This window comes from Natrix helvetica (assembly GCF_964273705.1).
Source record: "Natrix helvetica genome assembly, chromosome: 12".
Classification (NCBI taxonomy): Eukaryota; Metazoa; Chordata; class Lepidosauria; order Squamata; family Natricidae; genus Natrix; species Natrix helvetica.
Window position 1 is genome coordinate 8474779 of NC_138556.1, and position 23837 is coordinate 8498615.

At 37.0% G+C, this 23837-nt stretch overlaps 1 protein-coding gene across 8 annotated transcripts in view; it reads left to right on the forward strand.

Moving 5' to 3' along the window:
- Positions 1-560: 560 nt before the first annotated feature.
- The window catches only part of MEF2A (myocyte enhancer factor 2A), an 85681-nt gene continuing 62404 nt past the window's right edge, over positions 561-23837 (forward strand). For all 8 annotated transcript variants that reach the window (XM_081964960.1, XM_081964954.1, XM_081964957.1 and 5 more), the window contains exons 1-2: positions 561-643; positions 21562-21754. In XM_081964960.1, the coding sequence (XP_081821086.1) occupies positions 21701-21754 (54 nt within the window). In that variant the 5' untranslated portion in view covers positions 561-643; positions 21562-21700. The remainder of the gene's footprint in view (positions 644-21561; positions 21755-23837) is intronic.

The window sequence follows — 23837 nt, forward strand, 5'->3', positions numbered from 1 at the left end:
ATATCGCTGTCAAGGTCTTTTCGAGCAGGACCCGCCTCCTTCTAGTTCTGATTGGTCTGCTTTTATCCGATTTACGGAATTTTGATTGGCGTTCCGCCTCGTCAAACAAAGGAAGAGGGATCCACCTATCAACATTTCCACGATAGGCCCACCGCCCCTCTCAACCCTACGTCACCCTCGATTGGATCCTTGCTCCCGCCCACCGCCCTATCCGCTCGGGCCTTCGCGCCCTGACGTCATGAGCAACGTCACAGTCCCAGCCGCTCCCCTACTGTTCAGTAAATATAGTCCCAAGCCGGGGAAAGGAGGGGGGAACTTTCAAAAAAAGAGAGAGGGAGAGGGGGAAAAGGCAGCGAAGAGCCTCCTCGGCCTCTTCTAAAAAAATAAACCTCCCTCCTGGCCCCCCTCATGGTATCAAGTAGGCCCGCGGAAGAACACGCACGCGAAAGGGGGCAGTGAGCCGTCCCAACCCGCTCCAAGCGAACGGGAGGGGAGGAGGAGGAGCGAAAGTAGTCCCGGCCGCGCCGCCTAAAAATAGCGCCCCGTGGATATCCATGCGCCCGTGTCAGTGTCTCCGAGACGGCGGTGAAGAGGAGGAGGCGGCGGAGGCGGCAGAAGCGGTAGAAGCAGCGGCGGCGGATGGGTGAGTCTGGCCGCTTTCCCGGGAAGGAAGGAAGGAAGGAAGGAACGAACGAAAGGAGGCCGGGCTCCAAAGGCTGAGGGGGCTGCGAAGAAGTCAGGGCCGTCAAAGTCCCCTCAGAAAGGGGCGTATTTGGGGGGGGGAGCTGGTCGTTGCCTCCCCTCAAGTCTTCCCGAGTTAGGAAGGAGCGAGCAGCAACGGCCTCGCATTTGGCGGTGGGGTGGGGGAAACGGTCGTAAAGCGAGGAGTGAGCCAGCAAGTTCTCCCTCTTCAACTTCAGTTCGGGTGGATGGGGAGGGGGGGAGGGAGGGGGCTACCGTCCCTGTCCTAATATTCCCTTGTATTCGTAACCATTTCATGTGTTCATAATCATGTTTGTACTTCTATCCGATATACTTCTATCCGTAGTACAAGACTGTGTCTGTATTGTGTTGGGGGGGGGGGGCTGCACTGAGGGAGCTCAGCCAGTCTCATTGTATATAGGTTGTCCGCTGACAGTAAAGAATTATTATCTAATTCATGCTTGAAGAAATAAAAGAAATTAAAAAATACATTGAAAAAAGCAAAGCCGCTTCCACCCGGATAGCGCAGCGTAAAGGGACGTGGGGATGGCCAGACCCGTGTCTTGGAGGTGGGGTGGTGGTGGAGAGAGTCTTTCCTGGGTGCGGGGGGGGGGAATGCGGGGGGGGAATGCGCGGGGGGGGGGGGAGAGGAGGCTTTAAAGAAGCCTGTGGGGGATGCTCTGGCCATGTCAGAAGGCACAGACATGTGTCCCAGGGCATCATCTGAAGCAGGGGTCGCCAACCTTTCGCACCGCAGGGACCACTAAATTCATAATTTTAAATCCCACTCATATGATTTTTTTTCTTTTTAAAAAAAAGATCAATAGTATTCCGTGCAATATATATATAAAAAAAGGCAAAATTTTCTCAGGGACCACTGGTTGGTGACCGCTGGTCCGAAGGGACTTTGGGGTTAGGAAGGTTAGTAGGGCCCTGTTGGTAAGAGGAAAGGGGGTCTGGGTGGCAATCAAGGCATATTTCCAGGTGGATCTGTATATCCGCAGGTTTGTAAACAGCTGGGGATACCTTGGGAGTAATCAAAATGTCTGGATCGAAATATCTGGCAGTGTGAATGTGCGTGCTTTTAAGGTGTGTGAATGCGGGTGCATTTTCATGTGAAATGTGCCTGCATTTACAGCCATTCCTTTCCGGATTGAAGTTACGACATCACTGAGAAAAGTGACTGAATGACTGTGTTTCACACTTAGCAACTGTCGGAGCCTCTCTGCGGCCATGTGATTTATTTGGCTATGCTTTGACAACCTGCCTTATTGATTTAACGGCTGCTGTGATTTGCTTAAGGAAGGTGGTGGGAAAGGTCGTAAAACAGGGCAAAACTCAACAGATTTCTCACACAGCAACATAAATGATAAGCCTCCTTTGTGGTTGTGGGGGGAGGATTTACCTGTGTTTGATTCTCTATTTAAAACACAGACATGATTTTTTCTATGCTGAATTGCAGTTGAATTGACCTGTGTTCAGGATTTTTCACACTGATAGGAATGTTCTTTTTTTGTATGGTTAGCAGAATGTGGAGTTGCAAGAATAAGGGCTGAAATGTGACTTCTCCAGAGGTTGTATGTTTTGTTTATATCCAACCAGAAAGGTGTTGTTTTTTTACCCTCTTCTTTTATCCAAGTTGTTTTCCATTAGGATCTTTTAGAAATTGGGAAGATCGTTTTCTACATCTCTTTATTTCTTGTTTTACTGTCCAGGACAAGATGTTCAAGGCAGTTTACAAGCATATTAAGATGTCAGAAGCAGGCTTCAGGGGTTTTTCTTTAAATTCATGCCATCTTGTCTGATTTTTCAGGGTATTTTTTTGGAAATAGTGAGCTTGGCGAGTAAGAGAAATGTGGAGGGAATAAGTTATATAAATGGCAATCTTCCTAGTATTAGCTCTTCAGGAAAAATGTGGTGGGGGAGGAAGGATGTATTTTTCTTGCTATACTCTTGCTCCATCTCACAGAACTGTTAACTGCTCTCTTGACGATACCCTTATTTTTCCAACCTTACTCCCACTCTCATTTGTCTATGAAGTTGAGAAGAGTCACACACAAAAACTTTGTAATGGCCAAAGACCAGCACCCATTCCATAATGTAAAAAAGAGTATAGAAGTGTAAAACTGTAATATAAAAAGCAAAGGGTGTTCAGGAAGAGTCTGTTTTGTGATGATGGTATGTTATTTAGGAGTGATATACCTTTTTTTTCTTTTAACTTGAAATTTCTATTGTTAAATAGAACTATTGAATGCTGAGATTAAGTTTGGGATGTTTTGAATTCTTAGTTTGCATGTTTGTGAAATAAGGAGGGAAGCAGTTAATCAATTGAGCAGGATAATCTTTTTCAAGTTTAGGGCTTTAGGCTTTCAAGAGCTACTACATTATAGCAGATGTAATGGAAGGGATGCTTTCTCATCAAATAAACAGAGGAGCACATTGCTGTTTTTCTTTTTATTTAAAATGTTGAGGTGGCCTTGAGTAGAGTGGCAAACTCTAGCTGGAAATATTTATCCACATTCTATAACATCAATAGAGATACCTGTTTTGGTCTACTGGGAGAAGACAACCATGGAAACATTTTCTCATGCTTGCTAAACAATTTAATTTTTCAACTTTACAGTTAGTACTTAAAAATAAAAAACAAAAGCAACCGTTATTCTAACATCTTTTTTTAAAAAATAAGGCTTTATTTTTCTGCCAGTAAAAAAACATGACAAAGTAAGAGTTCTTTTTATTTCATTGCAAAACATTGTTCCTGCTTATGTAGGTGCCCTGTTGGTGATTGGAGAACCCACGTGTTTAGAAATCTATCTTTATTAAGTGTTTAATGAGTGGCAGTAGGCGTTTTCTTTCAATGGGTGTTGATAGTTTGGTATTGTCTTTCTGGCTTAGTATATAAAAATGGTGTAAAACTTGTAAGCCTTGCCACGGGTGCTGTTTAGCTCACAGGTTTTCCTTGTGAAAGACTTAGCTCTAGGAAGTGAATAGAAGGGAGTATTTTTTCCCCAGAATTGCAACAGTGTCCCTTCCAGATAATACTAGTTCTTCCAAACAAGAGAATGTTGATTCCTTTCAATGTTTTTTTACTTCAAAACCTAAACAGCCAAAACAATGTGGCAATCTTAAGAAAAAAGTCAACCTTCTGTTGAATAAGAATATAAAACAATTCCAGATTATGGTATTGATAGATACTGGTGTATTTTGATTCATCAATTGATGAGATATAGGTTGCCGTATTTCTTAAAATTTTAAAGGTATATTTTAATAGTTAATTGTTTTTAATATGAAGCTTAAAAGAAATGGCAGCATTTTTTTAAATTAACCAAAATTGTTCTAAAATGTTTACCTTTTTCGTGTTGAAAATTATATGATTTCCTTTACTCATTTTCAGGCTAGTTGCTGTTCATATCAAAGATGAAGAAAAACAATTTGGTATTAATGAGCCAGCAACAATAGATTTGTATTTATTTTAGATTATAGTTATGATGGAATTGTAACATCTAAAGTTTAATAGTGGGATTAACATATATTTGTTGCTATGAATATTGGGAACACTTATAAGTTTGGGGAAGATAACCAGGATTAAAGCAAATGGCTTGGGGAAGATTATAAAGTGAAAATGTTGGATAGCTATTTGTCTGAAACGGTATAGGGTTTCCTGCCTAGGCAGGGGGTTGGACTAGAAGACCTCCAAGGTTGGACTAGAAGACCTCCAAGGTCCCTTCCAACTCTGCTATTGTATTGTATATTGTAAAATGCAATGGCTCTAAGATTAATTTTGCATATCTATTGATGAGTGAAATAGGAATAAAATAAAAGAATGGTTATCCCATGATTATGAATTATAAAACATGTCTTGGAAATATCTAACATGAATGTAATAAGAGGAGCCCTGGAAGCAAATGTGTTGGACTACTTGGCAAATGACTTTCCAAAGTGGAATTGCTCAGTGTAAAATGGTTACAAGGATATGAATGCTTTGCTTGCTGCTATTGGCTAATGTTTGTTCTGCATTTGAAATAATGTGGGGAAAAGGGGTAGGGGGAGAGCAGACAAGTGGCATCTGGAAATGGAAATAGGTGAGGTGACATGATGAGATATGTTCAATAGCATTTTTAATTTGGATCTGTGTAGCAGGTGGATTAAATATAAAAGGTGGGTGTGATTTTTTTTTGAGCACTTGAGAGTCTGATCTGTGAGTCACAATTTAACACTGCTTTCATTACTGCTATCTGTCTGAAACTATTAACTGTTTAAGAAATTTAGGCTGATGATCTAAGTGAAGTTGCTTGTTCTCCAGTCAGTCATTTAAGGATTGAAGACTTGGCTTTCCTTTAGTATAAATACTACAGCATTCAGCTCTATAGTTTCTTCATTGCTATTGTCCAGTATTTCTGAAAAACTGACAATGATATGTGAACGCTTAAGCAGTAGACTGATTATATCATGGCACATAGTATAAAGTTTCATACTTCTTATGCTTTAAACCTTTGAAGGTTAATATGTACATAATTTTATTAGTTTTGTAATGATTATACCATAGCTATTTCGTCAAATGTACATAGTTTGTTTGTCACTGCCTTTATACTTGAGGAAACAAGGAAGTGTTATCTTGAGTTCCAGAGCTTCCTCACATATTGTATTGTATATTGTATGTAACAACTGCCTACAATTTTTCCAAATATAGTAAATGTCAAATGTCTTTGGTTCTGATTCTAACCATCTACTCTACTGGGCATTCTGCTGGGATATTAGGATATTAGCAACCTGCTGTTATGGAAAACCACTGATTATTAAGTAAGAATTCTTCCATTTGTTCTTGCAAAGGAGCAATATTATAATGTTACATTTTTATTTAGATGTCTTGTAACTTGTTACAGTATATTGTTTAATTCTAGCAAGTACTGCTTAACTGCAATTATTAATGCATATATACTTGCTGCAAAATCAGAATTTGAAATTGGCTTGTTCTCATTAACCAATTAACCAGAACTGACCCGGTTAGGAAGATGTAGAGAACTTAAGACACTAATTCTTAATATCATGAGTCTTAAAATGGCCAACACAGAAATATGCTCATCACAATTAAAAGATAGGTATATACCAAAACTTCAGATACTAATGACCTTGAGTAAACAATACAGTGATTTCAACTATCACATAAATCTAAAATGAAGCTAAACATTCGTCTTATTACTAAGATCATGCTGGAAGCTGCAAATCGTTTAATTCCTGCTACTGCAGGTAAAGCTGAAGTGACCTCTATCTCTGGTAGGCCAGCTGCTATTTATATGCAGTTGCTTCAAATGAGTTCCTTCAAGAGAGGTCTGGGCTAGCTGATAAAAGCGAGAGCAAAAATTGTAACAATCCCCCCCCCCCTCCTCCTTCTTCGTTGTTGCTTCTCTCGTTGCAATCCTCCATTTTTAAAGCAAGCTGGAAAATGTCCGGAACTGCAAGACTAATTGTTGCTTCACATGTTTTACTTTTTGTTGAATATGCCTTTATTTATACCTCCATTACAAATTACTCTGAAATAGTTCTCTTTCTTCAAATTTCCATCTTTGTCCAATTTCTTCATTCCTCATGTCTATTCCTACCCATTTCTTGTCTTCATAAGCTTTTTTTCTTGGTGCTGATTGTACTGATAGCAGTTGATAATTTATGTCTACATTATGGCTCAAGTGTATAACAAAATGTTCTGAATTTTTGAAACCTCCACAGCATATGTGCTGAAACTTGAAGACTATGAAGGTGAAGTTAATTTTCTTTATATTAGCCTCCCTGTTTTATACTTAATTATGTTTTCGGTTTGATGGTTGCTGTTGACAAAGTTGGAGATTAATGTATAAATAAAACACCTGCTATGATTTGGGATTCTTTACAAAATTATGGATAGTCCATCAGCAACAGTGTTCTGCTTTGACCTTTTTTTAAATGATTCAGCTGATTCAGTAATATGAATATAAACTTCAGTGCAAAATGATAGGAAAGGACAGTATGAATTAACTGGAATAAATTGTATTTGTAAATATCTACAAATGACAATGTGCTGTCAAAAGAATAGTTGTTCTGCAGTAACCAGAGTGGAAAAAGTTTGTCCCTTTATCGAGTGTTTTGGTACTGATCCCTGACCTTTGGGCCTTTGAAAATAAGTATGGGTGTTTCTAGCAGTAGGGAGGAAGAAGAGGCAGAATTCTGGGCTCTGGGAATCAGCTACAAAGAACACAATACAGAGAGCTTATTAGTCATGTATGTTGTTGCTAAAGTTCTTGCTTTGCAGGAGGAGTTGCTATTCATATGCCCAAATTGTTAGGGCTGTATAAAGCATGATTCCCTCTTAACAGTAATTACTTGTTAACATAACATCCCAGGCGCTTGTCTTTCTAAATTTTATTTAGGAGAACCAGGCGGTATACACGATGCTTCCTCCTTCTGTTTTTCCCCAATAGCTTATCTGAGAAATCGAAACTGATCCAAACTCAGTAATAATGACCTTCTGCAGCTAAGAGTAAATAGTACCAGAGCCTAGGTGTATTCTAAAGCCAATCCACCACCTTCACCTGCAATGATCCACTTAACAGCTGATGCCATGATGCAGATAAGCTAGGTGCTCTGCTCTACGCTTCTACTCAAAGGAGGAGAGTGCCTGGAGGCCAGCAAAGCCGTGTTTTACACGACACAGATGTCCTGTTGTGATGCTCAGAGTGAAGTGCTACTTCATTTTCCATAGCACATCTCAAGGGGGTGGTGCATCGGGGAAGCATTGATTGAAAATCCACCGCCTCTTGAGGCTTCGCAGAAGCCTACGAACTGTGGTTTTGATATGAGCTGTGATAAAGTCCAGAGAATTCCCTGATTCAAGGAAAGTTCTTTGAACAGATCAATGGCTGGAATAGATTAACTGACTGTAAACGTAGTGTAAAAGGCATAAATGAAACTTATTTTCTTCCTGCTCTATGGGAAGTCTGTAACTTTATCAGTTGATATAGAGTATCTGTTGTCTGTAAGTATTTTATTTAAAACATATAACCAATTTGTAATAAATGCATGTATGATTGCAGTAGAAAGATTTGATTATAGTATAATCAGTACACTTGTTTATCTTCCTCATTCTGTCCTAATTCTTGTTAATGGTTGGAACAAGCTTGTTACGAGATATTATTGCTTCCTGAGTTTTCCTTAAATAACACTTGCTGAAATGTACTACATGTGGTTGACTGTCTGATTTAGAAGTGTATCTGGCATAGTATCCAATGAATGAGTAAAATATAGTGACAGCTGAAAACAAACATTGAACTACAGCAATCTTATGCCTACTGTGTGGGAGAAGTTTTAATATGCTCCCAGAGTGTGAGTGTCTGCATAACTACCTCCTTGTTGTAAGTAAGCTTAACAAGTAATGAAACAATTCATCATATATTATATCATCATATATGTTTCTAGTTATTTATGAGATTCAGCCTAGAGTGCTAAAATTCTGGCAAAAGTGACTGAAAGCCCAGTCATATTACTTATACCTTTGTTTGTTTCATTTTCAATCATGTTTCCTTGAACAGAGATTAATGGGAGATTCATTACAGTGTCGTTAAAACTCTTACAGAAATGAAATCATTAAGTCAGACTTGCTCAGAATCTCATAATACTTGACATATGATGGTGTTTGCCCTTACCTTTTGAGGCAAGGAATAGTAATCTATCCCTTTGTGGATATGCATTGAATAGAATATTTCAATCGTAGTGATCCAAAAGCTATGATGTACTTGGGTTACAAACTAGCTTTTTAAAAAAAATCCTGTTTCCCCCCAAAATAAGACCTCCCTAGATAATAAGTCCAATTGGGCGTTTGAGTGCATGCGCTAAAATAAGCCCTCTCCTGAAAATATTGCAATACAGCAGCAGCCATAAAGTGACTATGCTTGCTGCCTCCTGCACCTCAAAAATAATAAGACCTCCCCAAAAATAAGGCCAAGCTCTTATTTTGGGGGTCAAAAGAAAATAAGATCCTTTCTTATTTTCGGAGAAACACAGTACAAACAACTGTTCTTGGTAATTTTAAATTGGATCTGTCTTCTATGCCCAGAGAACATTAAAACAGCCCTGCTGGATTAGATGAGGGTCTGTTCTAGTTCTGCATTTATTCATTTTATTGAATTTATATGCCACCCATTTCACTAGCCACAACTCTGGGTGGCTTGCAAACATAAAAACAGAAGTACAAGCATTGAATATTAATTCATTTCATATCATATATTAGAGCAGCTGCGATGATGCCTTTGGAATGGGTTTAGTCAGGCGGTGGAGAAATAAATTCCACTTCTACCATGGGACCTCCCAACTTGTATTGAATCATATCTTCCATTCTAGTATCTCTCAATAGACTCGGCCTCCATGAATTTATTGAATAATATTTTAAAGCCTTTCAAATTGGTAGATCTTACCATATCCTGTGTAAATTAATTCCCTGGCTCTTTGAATAAGTACTTTTTCGCCTATTGTGAGTTACCTTATTATACACGTCGCCCTCAACTTATAACGATTTGTTTAGTACAGAGGTGGTATTCAGCTGGTTCTGACTAGTTCTGGAGAACCGGTAGCGGAAATTGTGAGTAGTTCGGAGAAACGGCAAATACTACCTCTGGCTGGCCCCGCCTCCATCTGTTCGCTGCCTCCCTAGTCTTCTTCTGTTGCCCTGCCACGCCCACCAAGCCACGCCCACAGAACCGGTAGTAAAAAATGTTGAATCCCATCACTGGTTTAGTATCTTTCAAAATTACAATGACACTGAAAAGTGACTTATGACCAGTTTCCACACATGATGTTTGCAGCATCTATATGGTCATGTGATCAAAATTCGAGCAGTTTGCAACCCGCATGTACTGTATTTATGATAGTTGAAGTGTCCTGGAGTCCTGTGCTCACCATTCATAACTTTCCCAGCTGGCTTTTGACAAGCAAACTCAATGGGGGAAGCCTGATCCGCTTAACAACTGCATGATTCACTTAATAACTGCAGTGACTCTCTTAACAATCGTGGCAGAAAAGGTTATAAAATGGGACACAAGTCATTTAACAACTGTCTTGCTTAGCAACAGAAATTTTGGGCTCCATTATAAGTCAAGGACTACCTATAATCAGCTTTATTCATTGAAGTGTTTTGAGAAAGGGCAGCAATTTCTTCTTATTCACTTTCTCTGTGCTGTGATCAACATCTTGATCAGATGCTCTTTCAGAAGCTTAAAAACAAACCAAGATATATTTGGCTTTATAAATGCAGCAATTTATGCAGCAATGCTACATATAGTTGGCATAGGAAGAAACAAGTCAGATGTTTTGGCAGAGAACAGAGGAATGTAAAGTTAGGAATCTCTATTTCTAGTGGCTTCTTGTATGTGAGTCAAAGTTCACCCGCTGGATTTGTACTAGCATAGGACTAAAACTCACAACCTTTCATTTTTAGCCCAGTGCCTTTAATAACTACCCCAACTGTGTACCCAGAAGATACCTGTAGAGATAAAATAAACATCACCTAATTTGTGCATATGAAAGGCTGAGTGCCAAAGAGTGGAGGCCTTTGAACTCTGGTGCTGGAGAAGACTCCTGTGAGACCCTTGGACTGCAAGGCGATCAAACCAGTCAGTCCTAGAGGAGATCAACCCTGACTGCTCTTTAGAAGACCAGATCCTGAACAGGAAGCTCAAATACTTTGGCCACCTAATGAGAAGGAAGGATTTACTGGAGAAGAGCCTCATGCTGGGAAAGATTGAGGGCAAAAGAAGAAGGGATGGCAGAGAATGAGGTGGCTGGATGGGAGTCACCGAAGCAGTCGGCATGAGCTTAAATGGACTCCGGAAGAGGGTAGAGGACAGGAAGGCCTGGAGGAATATTGTCCATGGGGTCACGATGGGTTGGACACGACTTTGCAACTAACAACAACAACAATTTGTGCATTTGCTACATTTTTAAAGTTCAAAAACAAGAAAAGAAGCATTGCTAGAAAGATGTAAGAAAAAAGTCGTCCAAATGTCTTAAGCAGTTGTTTGTAATCTACCTCACTGCGATGTTCACATTAGGGTGGGTATATATGTATATATGTATAATAATTTGCACATATGTAAACATGTATGCATATATGCAATTTATTAATCCAAATCGGTTTTGATGAAGGCTTCATCAATGAAGGTTGTGGATTATAATCTAGCACACGGGTTGAATGCAGGTTGGTAATGTTTCTCATTTTACTAGTCTAGCATATACATACATACATATGTCAGTGGGTGTGCGTGTGAATAGTCAGACTTTTATAGGATGATATTGATCTTATTATATCTGTAATTGGAAAATAAGTCATTTTTCTAATTTATTTTCTTGAAAGAGCAAACATTCATACAGGAACTAACAACCTGAAACCACAAAAGAATGTGTGGTAAGTAGTTACCTCCTCAAAATGCAAGAGGTATGAAGCAAAAACTTTAGGTGAAAAGGGCACGTGTATCTCCTTTCCACAAAACACTGAAAAACTGTAAGCAAGAGTTTAATAAAACATAATCCATACCACCAATTTTAGACACTATGTACCTAAAATAATCAGGAGATATTTAAATAATATTGCTCTGTACAATTTTGGCAGCATAAGCATTAAAACACCTTATAAACTAGTTTGGATTACCTGCTTGTAGAGCGTTTGCTTGGTGAGAAGGGCATACAGTTGTCCAGCATGGACCCCGAACAGCTGAAAAGCAGCATTGAACAGGATTAAAAGAATAAAGTTTCTTGGATTAGAAATAAAACTGCATTGCTTTCTTGGGCTTTCTTTGTTCATAGATCTGTAAATGTCAATCATTATAATATAAAAGATTCCACTTACATTTTCTCTCAGTAAAAATAAGGGGATATCCACTTCAGATTTCCCGTTTCAGTCACTTGTTCTATTGCTGACAGTGGCAGTTAAATACTATTTAATAGTATTTATGAGTAGTAATAATATTAATAGACTTTGACAAACTTCAGAGTAACAAAGATTTTACCATAAAGCGGAATCTACTGAAAAAAAGGAGAAAAATATTTTTTTGTCACTAGCGATCATGCCCATAAAATTGTCTCAAATGTGATGTTGAAAAATCAGGACTCTCTATGAATTCCACAAGAGATTCTATAATATAGATGCTATCATTGAGAATACAGTATGTATTTTCTACATTGATAGAAAGGAGCCCTATCTGACATCCCTGTGCTGGGGCAGCCTTAACGTAAGTAATTTAGGGTTTTAAATGCTAAAAAAAGAGACAAAATGAATATTTTAGCAGGAGTACAGTATGCTCCTTCCAATAATTTATTAGTATGAAATGATATTTTCATTTAAAGGTTCTAGAAGATAATCAGAAGAAGTGTATAAAACACATGGCCTATCTAGTAATTTCTTTACTTATTTGAAATGCCCTAGTTTTCGTATTAATAACCTAAAGTTAGCTGCAGTTAAATTGTTAATGAACATTTTGGAATTTATAACTTTTTGGTATCTTAAGATACGATAAACTGATTTGAGCATTTAGACACATTTTAAATTCTATGTAGATGTTTTATTTTTCTGTAACTGCAACCAGTGCCTGCATAAAATATTGATTAGGATAGTCAGAAAACAATAAAGAAGGCAACCATACCTAACTTCATTTAGTATACAAACCATCACAATAACCAGGTTCATTCCCTATGTTAAGCCAGAATCAAACAAAACCCAGCATACAAATATTGAGATTGTGCTTCCAGTTCATGTATGGATGATATATGAGAGGTGGTTTTAATAGACTAATGAAAAATTAATATCTACTTCAGTTACTTGTTTTAGTGAGGTTTTGTTTGTTGTATTAATTGTGGAAAATAATGTTTCATTTCTTAACTGATTAAATATTAGTTGGAGATTATGGAAGAAAAAGAGAAGCTATTAACTGGTAGAAAAAAAAATAGATTGCTAAAATTTGTCACTATATTGATACAGTAAGCATTTGATTTAGAACCCCAATCAAAGGCATGCTGCGAATTAAGCAATAAAAAAAATTAAAAACGAATAACACTTCCAAGGGATGCTGATCCTCACCAGCCCCCACTTTTTGCTGATGCAAGTTGAAATAGTAGATCAGTGTGGTTGTTGGTATTTCAGCTGTTGCCAGCCGATCATAAGCAGACATTGCTTCAGCTGCTTTAGCTCTTCAGGCAAGGAGATAGTGAAAGACTTGAAGATGTACTGCCAACTTCGAATTATTTGGCAGGAACTATTCCTTCTGTTGCATTAGATTTGCAGAAGCCTCTGGCATGCACTGTAACTCCACTATTACCCATTTGTAGTGTCTGCTCACATAAAGCACGATATTGGAAAATACAGTCATTATCACCTTTTAGTTTTAATGTATCTGGAGGTGAGTCTTGGAGGGGGCGGAATTGTTGCCATTAAAGACAAGTTCAAATTGCGGTTTTGATTTTGGCTTATTCTGAAGCTTCCAAACAGGTTATTTTTTATAGAGTTAAGATTATAAAACACCAAGATCAACTTTAAAACGGAGTGTTTAAGCGCTATACATGGTCAGCCCTGTACATTTTGTATACCTTTAGAGACAAATATCTAAGTGATAAAATGTCCCATGAAACAAAGAGGGTTGTTTTTATTTAAAATGTATTAAATATTAATGGGTAGATTTCTTATAATGCAGCTGAGGCAAAGACCCAATACAAAGGGGAAAAGTAAAGGAGTAAAAAACATAATTTTTATATCTTATGTACCTCACCTTCCTGTCACTCCTTTCTTTTCTGCTCTGCCTTTCTAGTAAGCCAGGAAGTCTTCAACTAAACTTCCTCTAAACTAAACTTCCTCAACTAAAGTGGAAAGCTTTATGTTTTAACTGGAAAAGTGTTTCTAGCTTTAGAAGAAGGCAGTTACACTTTTAGTAAAATAAGATAACACAAGCACAATTTATTTTATATATATTGATGAGTTAGTTCCTGTATCTTGATATTAGTTTACCGCTTGAACATGGATAGGAAAAAATAAATGCATAACTTGCATGAAACTCTCATCATCAATCTGGACAGTTGGTTTTGGTGCCACCATTGAGTTGCTAATTTTATAGGGCTCTTTCTCTTATGTATGTATGTATTATATATGCAACTATTAGCGATGTGCTGTATTTTAAATTTTGTGACTTGGTCTTGGACCGTAAATAAATGAATGTTGGTGGTTTGTTTATTTAAAATTGTTTTCCTGCTCAACCTTAGGCAAATAACTCATTTTATCCATAGCTATTTTCTTTAAATATCATTATATATGCTATTAATGTAAAGTTATTTTAAAGCAAATATGGAGAAAAATAACACTTTTGAAATGGATTTTGAATGAAAATATAAGCCATATAAATTTGCTTAGCAGTTATATTCTTGAATCTTGTGATGTCCACCAAACACACATTTTCTCCTTTCCTTGGTGCAATAGCTTTTCGGTTCAATGTTTTATGACTAGAATAAATAACAGAGAAGTGTCTTTTTCCCCCAGTGTAATTTTTCCACTGAGAATCTGCAGAGAGAGGTAATTTTGACAATTTTATCTAGGAGCGCCTACATTTTGACAGTACTGTCAGAAATCCATCACAATTAAAACAAACTATTGCCATATAATTAGAGCCTGTAAAGTTAAATTTTATTCAGCTAGTATGCTTAGCAGTCAGGGCATTAAGTGACTGAGTCTTTTTCTGCCTTTACATGAAGCCAGATGGGTGACCTTGGGCCAGCCATTCTCTCTCAGCCCTAGGAAGAAGACAATGGCATGCAAAACTATGCCAAGGTAACTTTAGGAAGTAGGTCAAGCAGTCATAAGGAGTCAACAGTGACTGGAAGATGGGAATATATATTACCGTATATATGATTGATTAATAGATTGCATTATTGAATGCAATATTATAGTGTACTGAGGACCCTAAGCTGAAAGTGTGGTTCCAAAGATCAATATTTAAAGAACACAATTTGTTCCAAGATATATACTACCGTATATGATAACTTTAACTGCAGCTTTTTCCTAAGACACATTTTTTTGCTCTTTTCCTTCTTTATGTTTGTGTGAAAAAGACATAACTGACAGCTCACATGTAGGTTTTACATTTAATGAAGTAGCCATTAAGTATCAAAATTAGTGCTTCAAACTGTGAACTTATATATACTTAGAGAAGAAAATTGATTGTAACTCCTTGGGTTATTCTTATGATTTTGTTTAGTCAAAAAATATTTTTGCATGCCAAACTAAATCAGGTATACTTCACTGAAGTTACTTGGATTTTAACATTTGCATATTTTAAAATATTTCATCACGGTGAAATATTGCAGTCTTAGTTTATTTATATGATACTGTTGTGTTTATTTATACTGTTGTGTTTTTGCACTTGAAGTGGTCAGTGAAGTCTTAATTCAATTTACTATACAAACATTTAAAGTTCAATTTTATGATATTAATCATGTTAAAAAAATATGACATGTACACTTTGAAACATGGTAAAGCAAAGGTTACAATGGTAGAGTGATAAAATATGTCATGCATTATAAGGCCTTTTTTTTCTAAAGCTCATCATGACACGTTAACTAAATATACAGACTAAAAATTGAAAGGTAAAGATAAATTATTTTTCCTAGCTGTTCTGATACATCCATGCTTTCCACTAAGCTATAATATTTGGTTAGAAATCTTGCTGCTTAAAGAATTTGGGCATCCACCTATACATAACCCTATATTTGCATTTCAAAATTAAATAGAAGAGATGGAAGACACAGGGTATTTCAGAGGGAATGCCTTTTTGCATTAATAAAATAATGTGGGACACAGAATAGCACACTTGATAAAATCCTGGTTGTGAGTATGAGCCTGTTGGCGCAATCTACTTGTTAGGTAACACAGAGTTGTGTTAGATTGTGAATGGACTTGCCCACCTAAAAATGGTATCACTTGGGGTGAATTTTTTTCAAGGGTGGTGCGTTTGAGGAAGGTAACTGTAGACTCTTTGTTTTCACTCCCTCACATTGTTTTCTTGTAGACTTTCATTTGCTTTTTTGTTTAGGTGTGTAGGCATTTTTCAAGGACCCACTGCTGTTGAATACAATATTATCACAAACTATTTGCGATCAGAAGATAGTATAATTTCTAACAATGTAGTACTTGGGGCTAGTGACACATACTCAGCCTTGGGTAAAACAGTGGCAAATAATTTGTGAAATCGTTCCAGGGAAACTTGCCCAGGCAATCACAAGGAGACAATACTGACTAGAAAGCACAAATAAATAAGTATACAAAGTTTAATATAGCGGATGTATGTGTATAAAACTACAAACTGCAGAGCCTGAAACTGCATTCTTGAAAATTGGACACCTCTTCCCTGTAGTATTCTAAAACTGATGTCTGTTTTATACCTCTTTCCCTGCTCTGTGCCTAATCATTTAGATAAGATTAGAAGGCAGGAGATACATCTCCTATTTTTAGACTTAAAAGCAATTTTTGGTAGGAGCACTTCAGTTGTGGCTGTGCCTCTGGAGAAAGTGAGATTAATTGCCTTTTCCACATGTTGGCTTTCATGGAACTTCAGCTACTGAAAAAGAACACCCCCCTCCCCCAATATTTTAGTTTTCTTCAGGGTGGATAAAAATTGATTTTAAAAAAATAAATTAAAGAAATCAGATTTTTTAAAAATTTAAATAGGATTTGTTAAAATCAAATTTATTTTAATAAAATTCTTTTGGAGTAAAAATCTATCTAAAATAGTTTTCTCTTTAAGATACATTAATAATGTAGTTTATTCATCATGAAATGGAGCTTAGTTATGCAGCATGAAGCTGTATATTCTGCAATATTTACATTTTTGGTAAACTCATTCAATGAATCCAAGCTCTGCAAGCTGCGATAACATGCACTGCATTGATGCATTCACACAATTTTACAGTAACTATGAGATTAATCATAAAAAAGTTCAGGAATATTCCTTTATCCCCTTGTTTTGCAAATCTTTATACACTACAAACTGTATGATTGTTTGAAGAGAAATGCATCTGTACACCCCGGCTCCAAGTGTGAGGAGGAAGGGCAAGCAGTAAAAATAAAAGTGAAAATTTCTAAGCATCTTATAAATATAATATTGAAAAGCATCTGCCATTTCTGATCCATCATGGCAGCTCCTGTTAGCAGGATCCACTCACCAGCTGCCTGTCACGTCCCTCACCATGTGTCACTGCTGCATCACCAGCCGTCCCATTAAAGTGAATGGGACAGTTGGTGAATCAACAGGGGGTCAGAGATGACAGTTGCTCTTTAAAAAATATGATTTAAATTGAATTGATTTAAATCAAGCCTTTTTACTAGTGATTTAAATCATTTAAATTGTGATTTAAATTGACTTGATTTAAATCAAATCCACCCTGGTTTTCTTAATCGGAAAATAATAGCTTTGTGGAATTTAAATAGCACAGTGATATATCTCCTCCTTACAGTAGCCCCACACAAAACATTTTACCAGAGCCTGGCTGGTTGTTCATATGAAGAGCTACGTTAGAATCCTAATTTGGGTTCTCGCAGTAGCCAACTCCTGGCTACTGCTAGAGCTTCTAATACACATCTCTAATTCATATCTGCTTTTGGTGCTGACATGTCATAATTATTATAAGTAATTCTTAGTGATAACCTTGCTGTCTGCTCTTCTAAAGTTATGTAACTTGGTAGCCATTATATATTATGCATCATACAACAGTCAACTTCATTTATTGTATTCTAAGCTCGATGAAGAATTTCCTTCTATTCTGAAACTCCCATTATTCTAGAAGCAGAGGGGAAAACTATGCATTTTCAATACATCCTACATAAGTTTATACAGCTCTGCCATCCCTCTCTTGAATTTATTTTTCAAATTCCCTAAATGCTATGAAGTTTTATCATAACCTTTTGGGGGGTTACCACTTTTTCCAATTCAACAATGTCTTCCTTGAGATAAACTGATAAGAATTTTATAGAAGTGTAAATAAATGTGTACAAGAAAAAGCATTTCCAAGGAAAATTACCTTGAACCCATGCTTTGCCACCTAGTTTTTGCTTCCTGAATCACACAGTTGCATCTTTCTAAGTGAGTTCATAGCTTCTGCTGTAGCTTCTTACACATCTATACTTTCCTGACAGTAAAAATAATTAGTGGAATGGTAGGTGCTCCATCACAGGAGGTTTTTAAGAAAAGATTGGGCAGTCCTTTGTCTGGAATAGTGTAGGGTTTTCTGCTTGAGCAGAGGGGTTGGACTAGAAGACTTCCAAGGTCCAATTCTATTATTCTGTTTTTCTGTTTAATGCTAGCCTGTTACCATGTCTAATTTTAAAAAGAGAATGTAAGATCCATGTAGGATCTTTGTCTTGTTTGATATTCCATGCTTGGCTATTGTAGGTTCTTTAAAAATAACTAATATGTGTTTTTTTAAAAAAATATTTGAGTTTATACTTATAAACTCAATATATACTTATGCTCAGTGGGTTGCTAACTGGTTTACTACCGGTTTGCTCATGTGCTTGTGCGCGCAACAAGCCTCCCGCAGCCACCACTACCGGTTCAGGCGAACTGTCAGCAACCCACCTCTGCTTATGCTTATATATTAGAATACATGACCATAGCTTATGAGCCTTGAAACAGCAGTATCATTTTCAGAGCTTAGGGTAACAGCCATGTGATGCTAAGAAATGACACAGTCACTTTAAAGAGTTGTAGGTCCATGCTATGTTTGCACTTTTGTGCAGACTAAAGGAATTATTCTCAACAATTTCTGAAGTGCTGTATGGTTCCTCCATTTCTGGAGGCTTTCAAAAAGAGACTGGACAACCATTTGTCTGAAGTGGTGTAGCGTCTTCTGCTGGAGCAACGGGTTGGACTAGAAGACCTCAAATATCCCATCGAACTCTATTATTCTGTGTTCTACAGCATATTTCTGCTTGATGGCAGTGAGGCCTTTACAGGAAGCTTTAGTTGCTGATTTTGATTGAATAAATATTTGCACTGCAGACAGGAGCAGCTCTCTGAATGGAGTTTTCTCTGAAAAGGTGAACAAGTTGGTTCGTATTGGAATGGATGGCCACCATGACACTGCAGGACTCTGGGTTAAAGTGGGAAATCAAAGAAACATCCTTGAAGGAAAGAATGGCAGGTGTGTCCATGTACTAACCTGTTTAAGAAGAAAATAACAAAGTGCTTTATATGTTTTCAGACATTTCATCAGTTAGAGTAGAAGCATTCATTTAGTCTTTATTCTGTGACATCAACTGTGGATTAAAACTGCTTGTAAAATTTCCCAAAATGGCTTTTGTCAGAGGACAGCAGTTACTGCAAGATCCACATGCAGTGCAAAATGTTTAGTTACTCCTTTTCAAGAGTTGGTGTTGTTCCCAGTCCTTTAGAACTTAGCAATCAGCATTGAAACACTGAAATATTTTTTGGCACAGTACAGGAGCTATTTAGCAGGAAATCAAACTGTCTTGGAAGAAATACAGCTCACATTTTTTTTCCTTCAAACTGTACCAGTGAGATTTGCGAGTTGCATTTTTAGGGTGATTATTGTTTGGAAGTTCTGCCAATATCAAGTCAGTGTAGTAGAATTGTTTCCATGTTTTTTTGCAAATTGGAAACACGTTGATAAACTGTGTGTATTCTAGGGACCAGTCCCCTGCTTAAAGACATAGTTTCAATCCAATTGTAGAATAAATTCCCAGTGGATCATTCCAGGGGCATGGCATGCTTCAGAAACATTGATAGTAAAGTTGCAGTCTTCAATTTTTCACTCCTAGTGTGCTTTCTTAATTACTAAATTGGAAATACACACCCACTCACATTAGAATAGGCCCCCAACTTCCTGTAAGAAGAAAAATAAAAACCTATTGATGTAGTCAACTTTCAGCAAGTCTAAGAAATGCTAATTTCTTGAACACAGGGACAGAAATAAATTTTCCATGGATGGTCATACAACTAAAATATAATTGTATAAGATTATAATAATATAATAATATAATCTGATATAATTGTAAAGATTGCCAAATATGTTTGAGCCTACCGAAGGCCACGAATCTCCAAAATAATCTAAAGGAATGAGAATTTTTTTTTGTTTTCCTGAATACTTTGACTACTTTGAATATCAATATTTTTTAGGCAATCCCAGTGTCTGATTCTGCATTGAGGATTGAGATTACTCCATCAGAATTGTGAAAGAGGCATTTCCAGGCTGACTTCAGAAGAACAAGCCAGCATGTGAAAGAGTTTTCCTCATTCTTTATGAGCTGTTTGCAAATTACTAACTTTCTGCAAGACCAGATAGTGTTGCAGCCAATAGGAAGGAAGGATATGTTCAAATTAGTGATTTATACTGGGTCTAATTCTAATCTATGATTTTGAAGATAATGCCCGTTATGAACAATGATGTTATCGGTGTTTGCTTATTCTTCTCTATGGTTGTCACATCTGCTATGTACTGTGCTATGTGCCTTGATGTTACAGTTTTCAAAGGAATGGAAAACCCTACATTCTTTAACTGCTGTTGAAGTTAACCCCTGTCACTGTAATCCTCATAGCCCATAGTGAAAGATACCTGGAAGGTGAAGTTCTGTAATAATTAAAGGACTACTGGCTCTCTCCTTCTTGCCATGAATGAGTTCCATCTCCCATTTTCTCTATTTTATGCTTAATAAACATTACCGTAGTTTGCTAGATAACAGTGTCTTGATTCTGTTGCTCAGTATGCCTACTGTCTATGGTTTTTTTTTTTACTTTTTTCCCATTATGAATGGCTAATTTGAATCTTGTTCTGTTTGCTGCTTCATCATGATGTATTGCAGTCCTTTGTGTAAAAAACCTTAGAAATCAGAAGCACAGGTACTTTTTTTAGGCATAGGTCATCTTTTAATAAATTTACAAGTCTTTGGTTCCATTTCTGTGGCCAATGACGTAGTGTTACAGTTGGAAAAATGTGCAAGCAGAAAAGAAATGTTCAGATTGGTAATTGGCTTGTTAGTGATGTGTGAAAACTTACAAGTTTTACAATAATGAATATAACCTTGAATTTCTCAGCTATTTGTCAATCCGTATGTTCCTGTGAAATAGCCTTTCGGGAAAATGAAGTGCTGCATAAAAAGTCTCAAATGGATTTATTTTTAAACAGCGTTCAAAAGTTGATAGTTCTTGAATAGTATCTTATATGTGAGCCTACACCATTGTTAGAGAAGAAAGTACAGAAAAATACTGAAAATGGAACAAGGCCCAGAAATTTTGGGCTTCAATTTGACTTTTTGGGGGCGAAGCTATTGGAATGACATGTCCTTCTAATACTGGAAGGAATTTCACCATGTTGACAGTGAAACAGAAAGGCTACATATTTTGATTTAATATAAAATATAGAAATTAAAGGAATTTCTCTTTGAAATATATAAATCTCACCATAAATAATGAATATTTTTTGCCTTACATTATACTTTGTTATATGTTTAAAAAGGAGCCATTGATTTTTTTTTCATAAAGCATTGAAAGATTACTGCAACATTGATATAGCTTTGGTGGCTGAATTAGACCTATGTGATGTGAGTGCTTTAATATTTAACCATTATACGACTGAATTCACCAGGCATTATAATAGAGTTGTCCAATGCTTTGCACTTAATTTAGAAATAGAGCTTTTCAACATACATGAATGAGAATGCAACTCATTAAAGTAGACATGTCCATTTCCAGGTTCACATAATCCAGGAAAGATGCACAGCACTAATGTAGAAACATTATTGATATGAAATACATGTTTTAACTGTTTTTCTTCTTTTCTTAATTCTAGATTTCTAAGTCAATACCGTGCATGGTTCTGTGTTTGGGCTTCAGTTGTGGAAGAGAAATGCCTACCATGTGCTAGAATACAAGGTTGTGGATCCTTTTATTTCCGTGGTTCTGGAATATAAAGAGAGAAACAGGACAAAATGGGGAGGAAGAAAATACAAATTACAAGAATAATGGATGAGCGGAACAGACAGGTGAGAAACAATACTTCTTGGAAAATATACTTAGCTTGCATTCACTTTTGTAAATGTTTGAGAGGGACAATTTTTCCAAGCTATGTTTCCCCCCTCCCCTACAACTTCGTCCTGATAGCCATCATGGACAGAAGCTACAGAAGAAAGTATGATGAAAGTATTTGTATTTGGTGATATATTCATTTCTTATTATATTAAATTATACTAATGTAATTATTAGGAGGATTCACAAACTCATAATTTTTGTAGGTTCAAAGTATTGCAAATGTTTGAGAACCTGTGTTAACACATCTATATTGTGTTCAGATTTATTACTTCATTTTTTCCTTTATAATGCAGAATACTCAGTGAATTCATAATGTTCTTTCCAATGCACTGGAAAGGAATCTGCTTAGAAGAACCACATTATTTATGCGACAGAATTTTACTCAATAATACAGACTTATATATAAACGTTTGTCAATTACTTAAAGCAAGCATTCAATCATAGATTTTTGTGAGCAATGTTAGACGTTGTAGCTATTTCTTTAACCTACATCTCTTTGTCTTTTTAAAGCTCTTTGATAATCATAGCTTGGACACATAGTCTCCTTTTGCTTAGTTTGGGAAGCTTTGCAGCATCCCATTCTATTACCGTGATGGCCAATTATGCCATTCCCTTCCCTTTTACGAGAATGGCAAAATGCAATTATAACCCAGGAAAGACAGTAAAATTTTGTATTGCTGGACATAACCTACTGCTTTGCACAAAATGTGGCTATCAAGTGGTGCAACCATGGTCATCCTTTATTATTTGGCAATTTTAGCCACTGATTGGATCCTTCCCCAGGACCCGGGACAGGGAGTTATTGTTTGATATTGTTAAATGTATTGACACAGGATGTAAGCTGTTTCAAGTAAAGCTGCCTTTTATAAATGACTGGTGGTGATGTTGTCAATGCCAATGGTTCCGGTGATGTTCCAGATGTTCTAAGATTGCACCAAAGTGTGTTTTTCTATTGTTACTATGTTTGCTTTCTTTTGCCATAGTTGTTCTTTTTCTGTTTGCAGGTTTTTATATTTTGTGATTTTCTCCAGTTTTCTTTTGCTGTCTTCAGGTATTGCAATGTCTATTACCCAGATTTTTTTGTCTTGTCTTATCAACAGTTATTAAGCCTGAGGTGTTATGTGGCAGGGGCTTGTCTCTTTTAATTCTGACATTCTTTTGAAAGGAAAAAAGCCCCAGAGCACTTTAGCTTCTTCATTTTCTATTACTTTGTCTATTTTGCGATCCCAGCACGTCTTGCTTGCAGGCAGATGGTATTTCTTGCAGATATTCCAGTGCACCATTGTTGCCACTATATCATGCCGTGGTTTGTAATCAGTCTGTGTGATCTTGCAGCAGCTAACTAGATGGTCCACTGTTTCTTTAGCTTCTTCGCAGAGGCGGCATTTGTTATCTGTTGTTTATCTTCTCAATTCTGACTTTCTATGTGCTCGTTCTTAAAACTTGATCTTGTGCAGCCAGAATTAGCCCTTCTGTCTCTTTCTTCAACTTTCCTGCTTTTATCCATTGCCAGGTCTTGTTATCTGCTTTGCCTGTTTGTTTGTTTTTAATGGACTGGCCATGTAATACGCCCTTGCCATGTCTCTATTCTTCCATTGGCCGTTCTTGTAGGCCAAAGTAGTTTGATCTCTCTGGCGTTCAGTAAACTTTCATGGTGTGCTAGCTTTAGTGCATTTTTTTCCACTGTTCTTCAGATATTCTTCCAATGCTGGTTCCCCACCCCCACCCCCCCTAAATGGTCTGGTGTACTTTCAACATTCCATATCCACCTATTTTCATTAGTAAGTAGAATCAGCCAACATCGCTGCATGGATAAAGGGCATGATTCATTGGCCTTGTTTTTCTGGTCTCCCTGTCCAAGGTTTTTAGTTCTCTCCAGGCCACTATCCCAGCTTTGTATCTGGAATTGTCAAGGTGTTAATTGCCTTGATTGTACTTCCACCACTGAGTTTGGACTTTAAGATCTTAATGATGTATTCACTTTTAACATTCTTCTTGCCTTTAATGTGCTTGATGTGATTACCTTGAAGGATATCC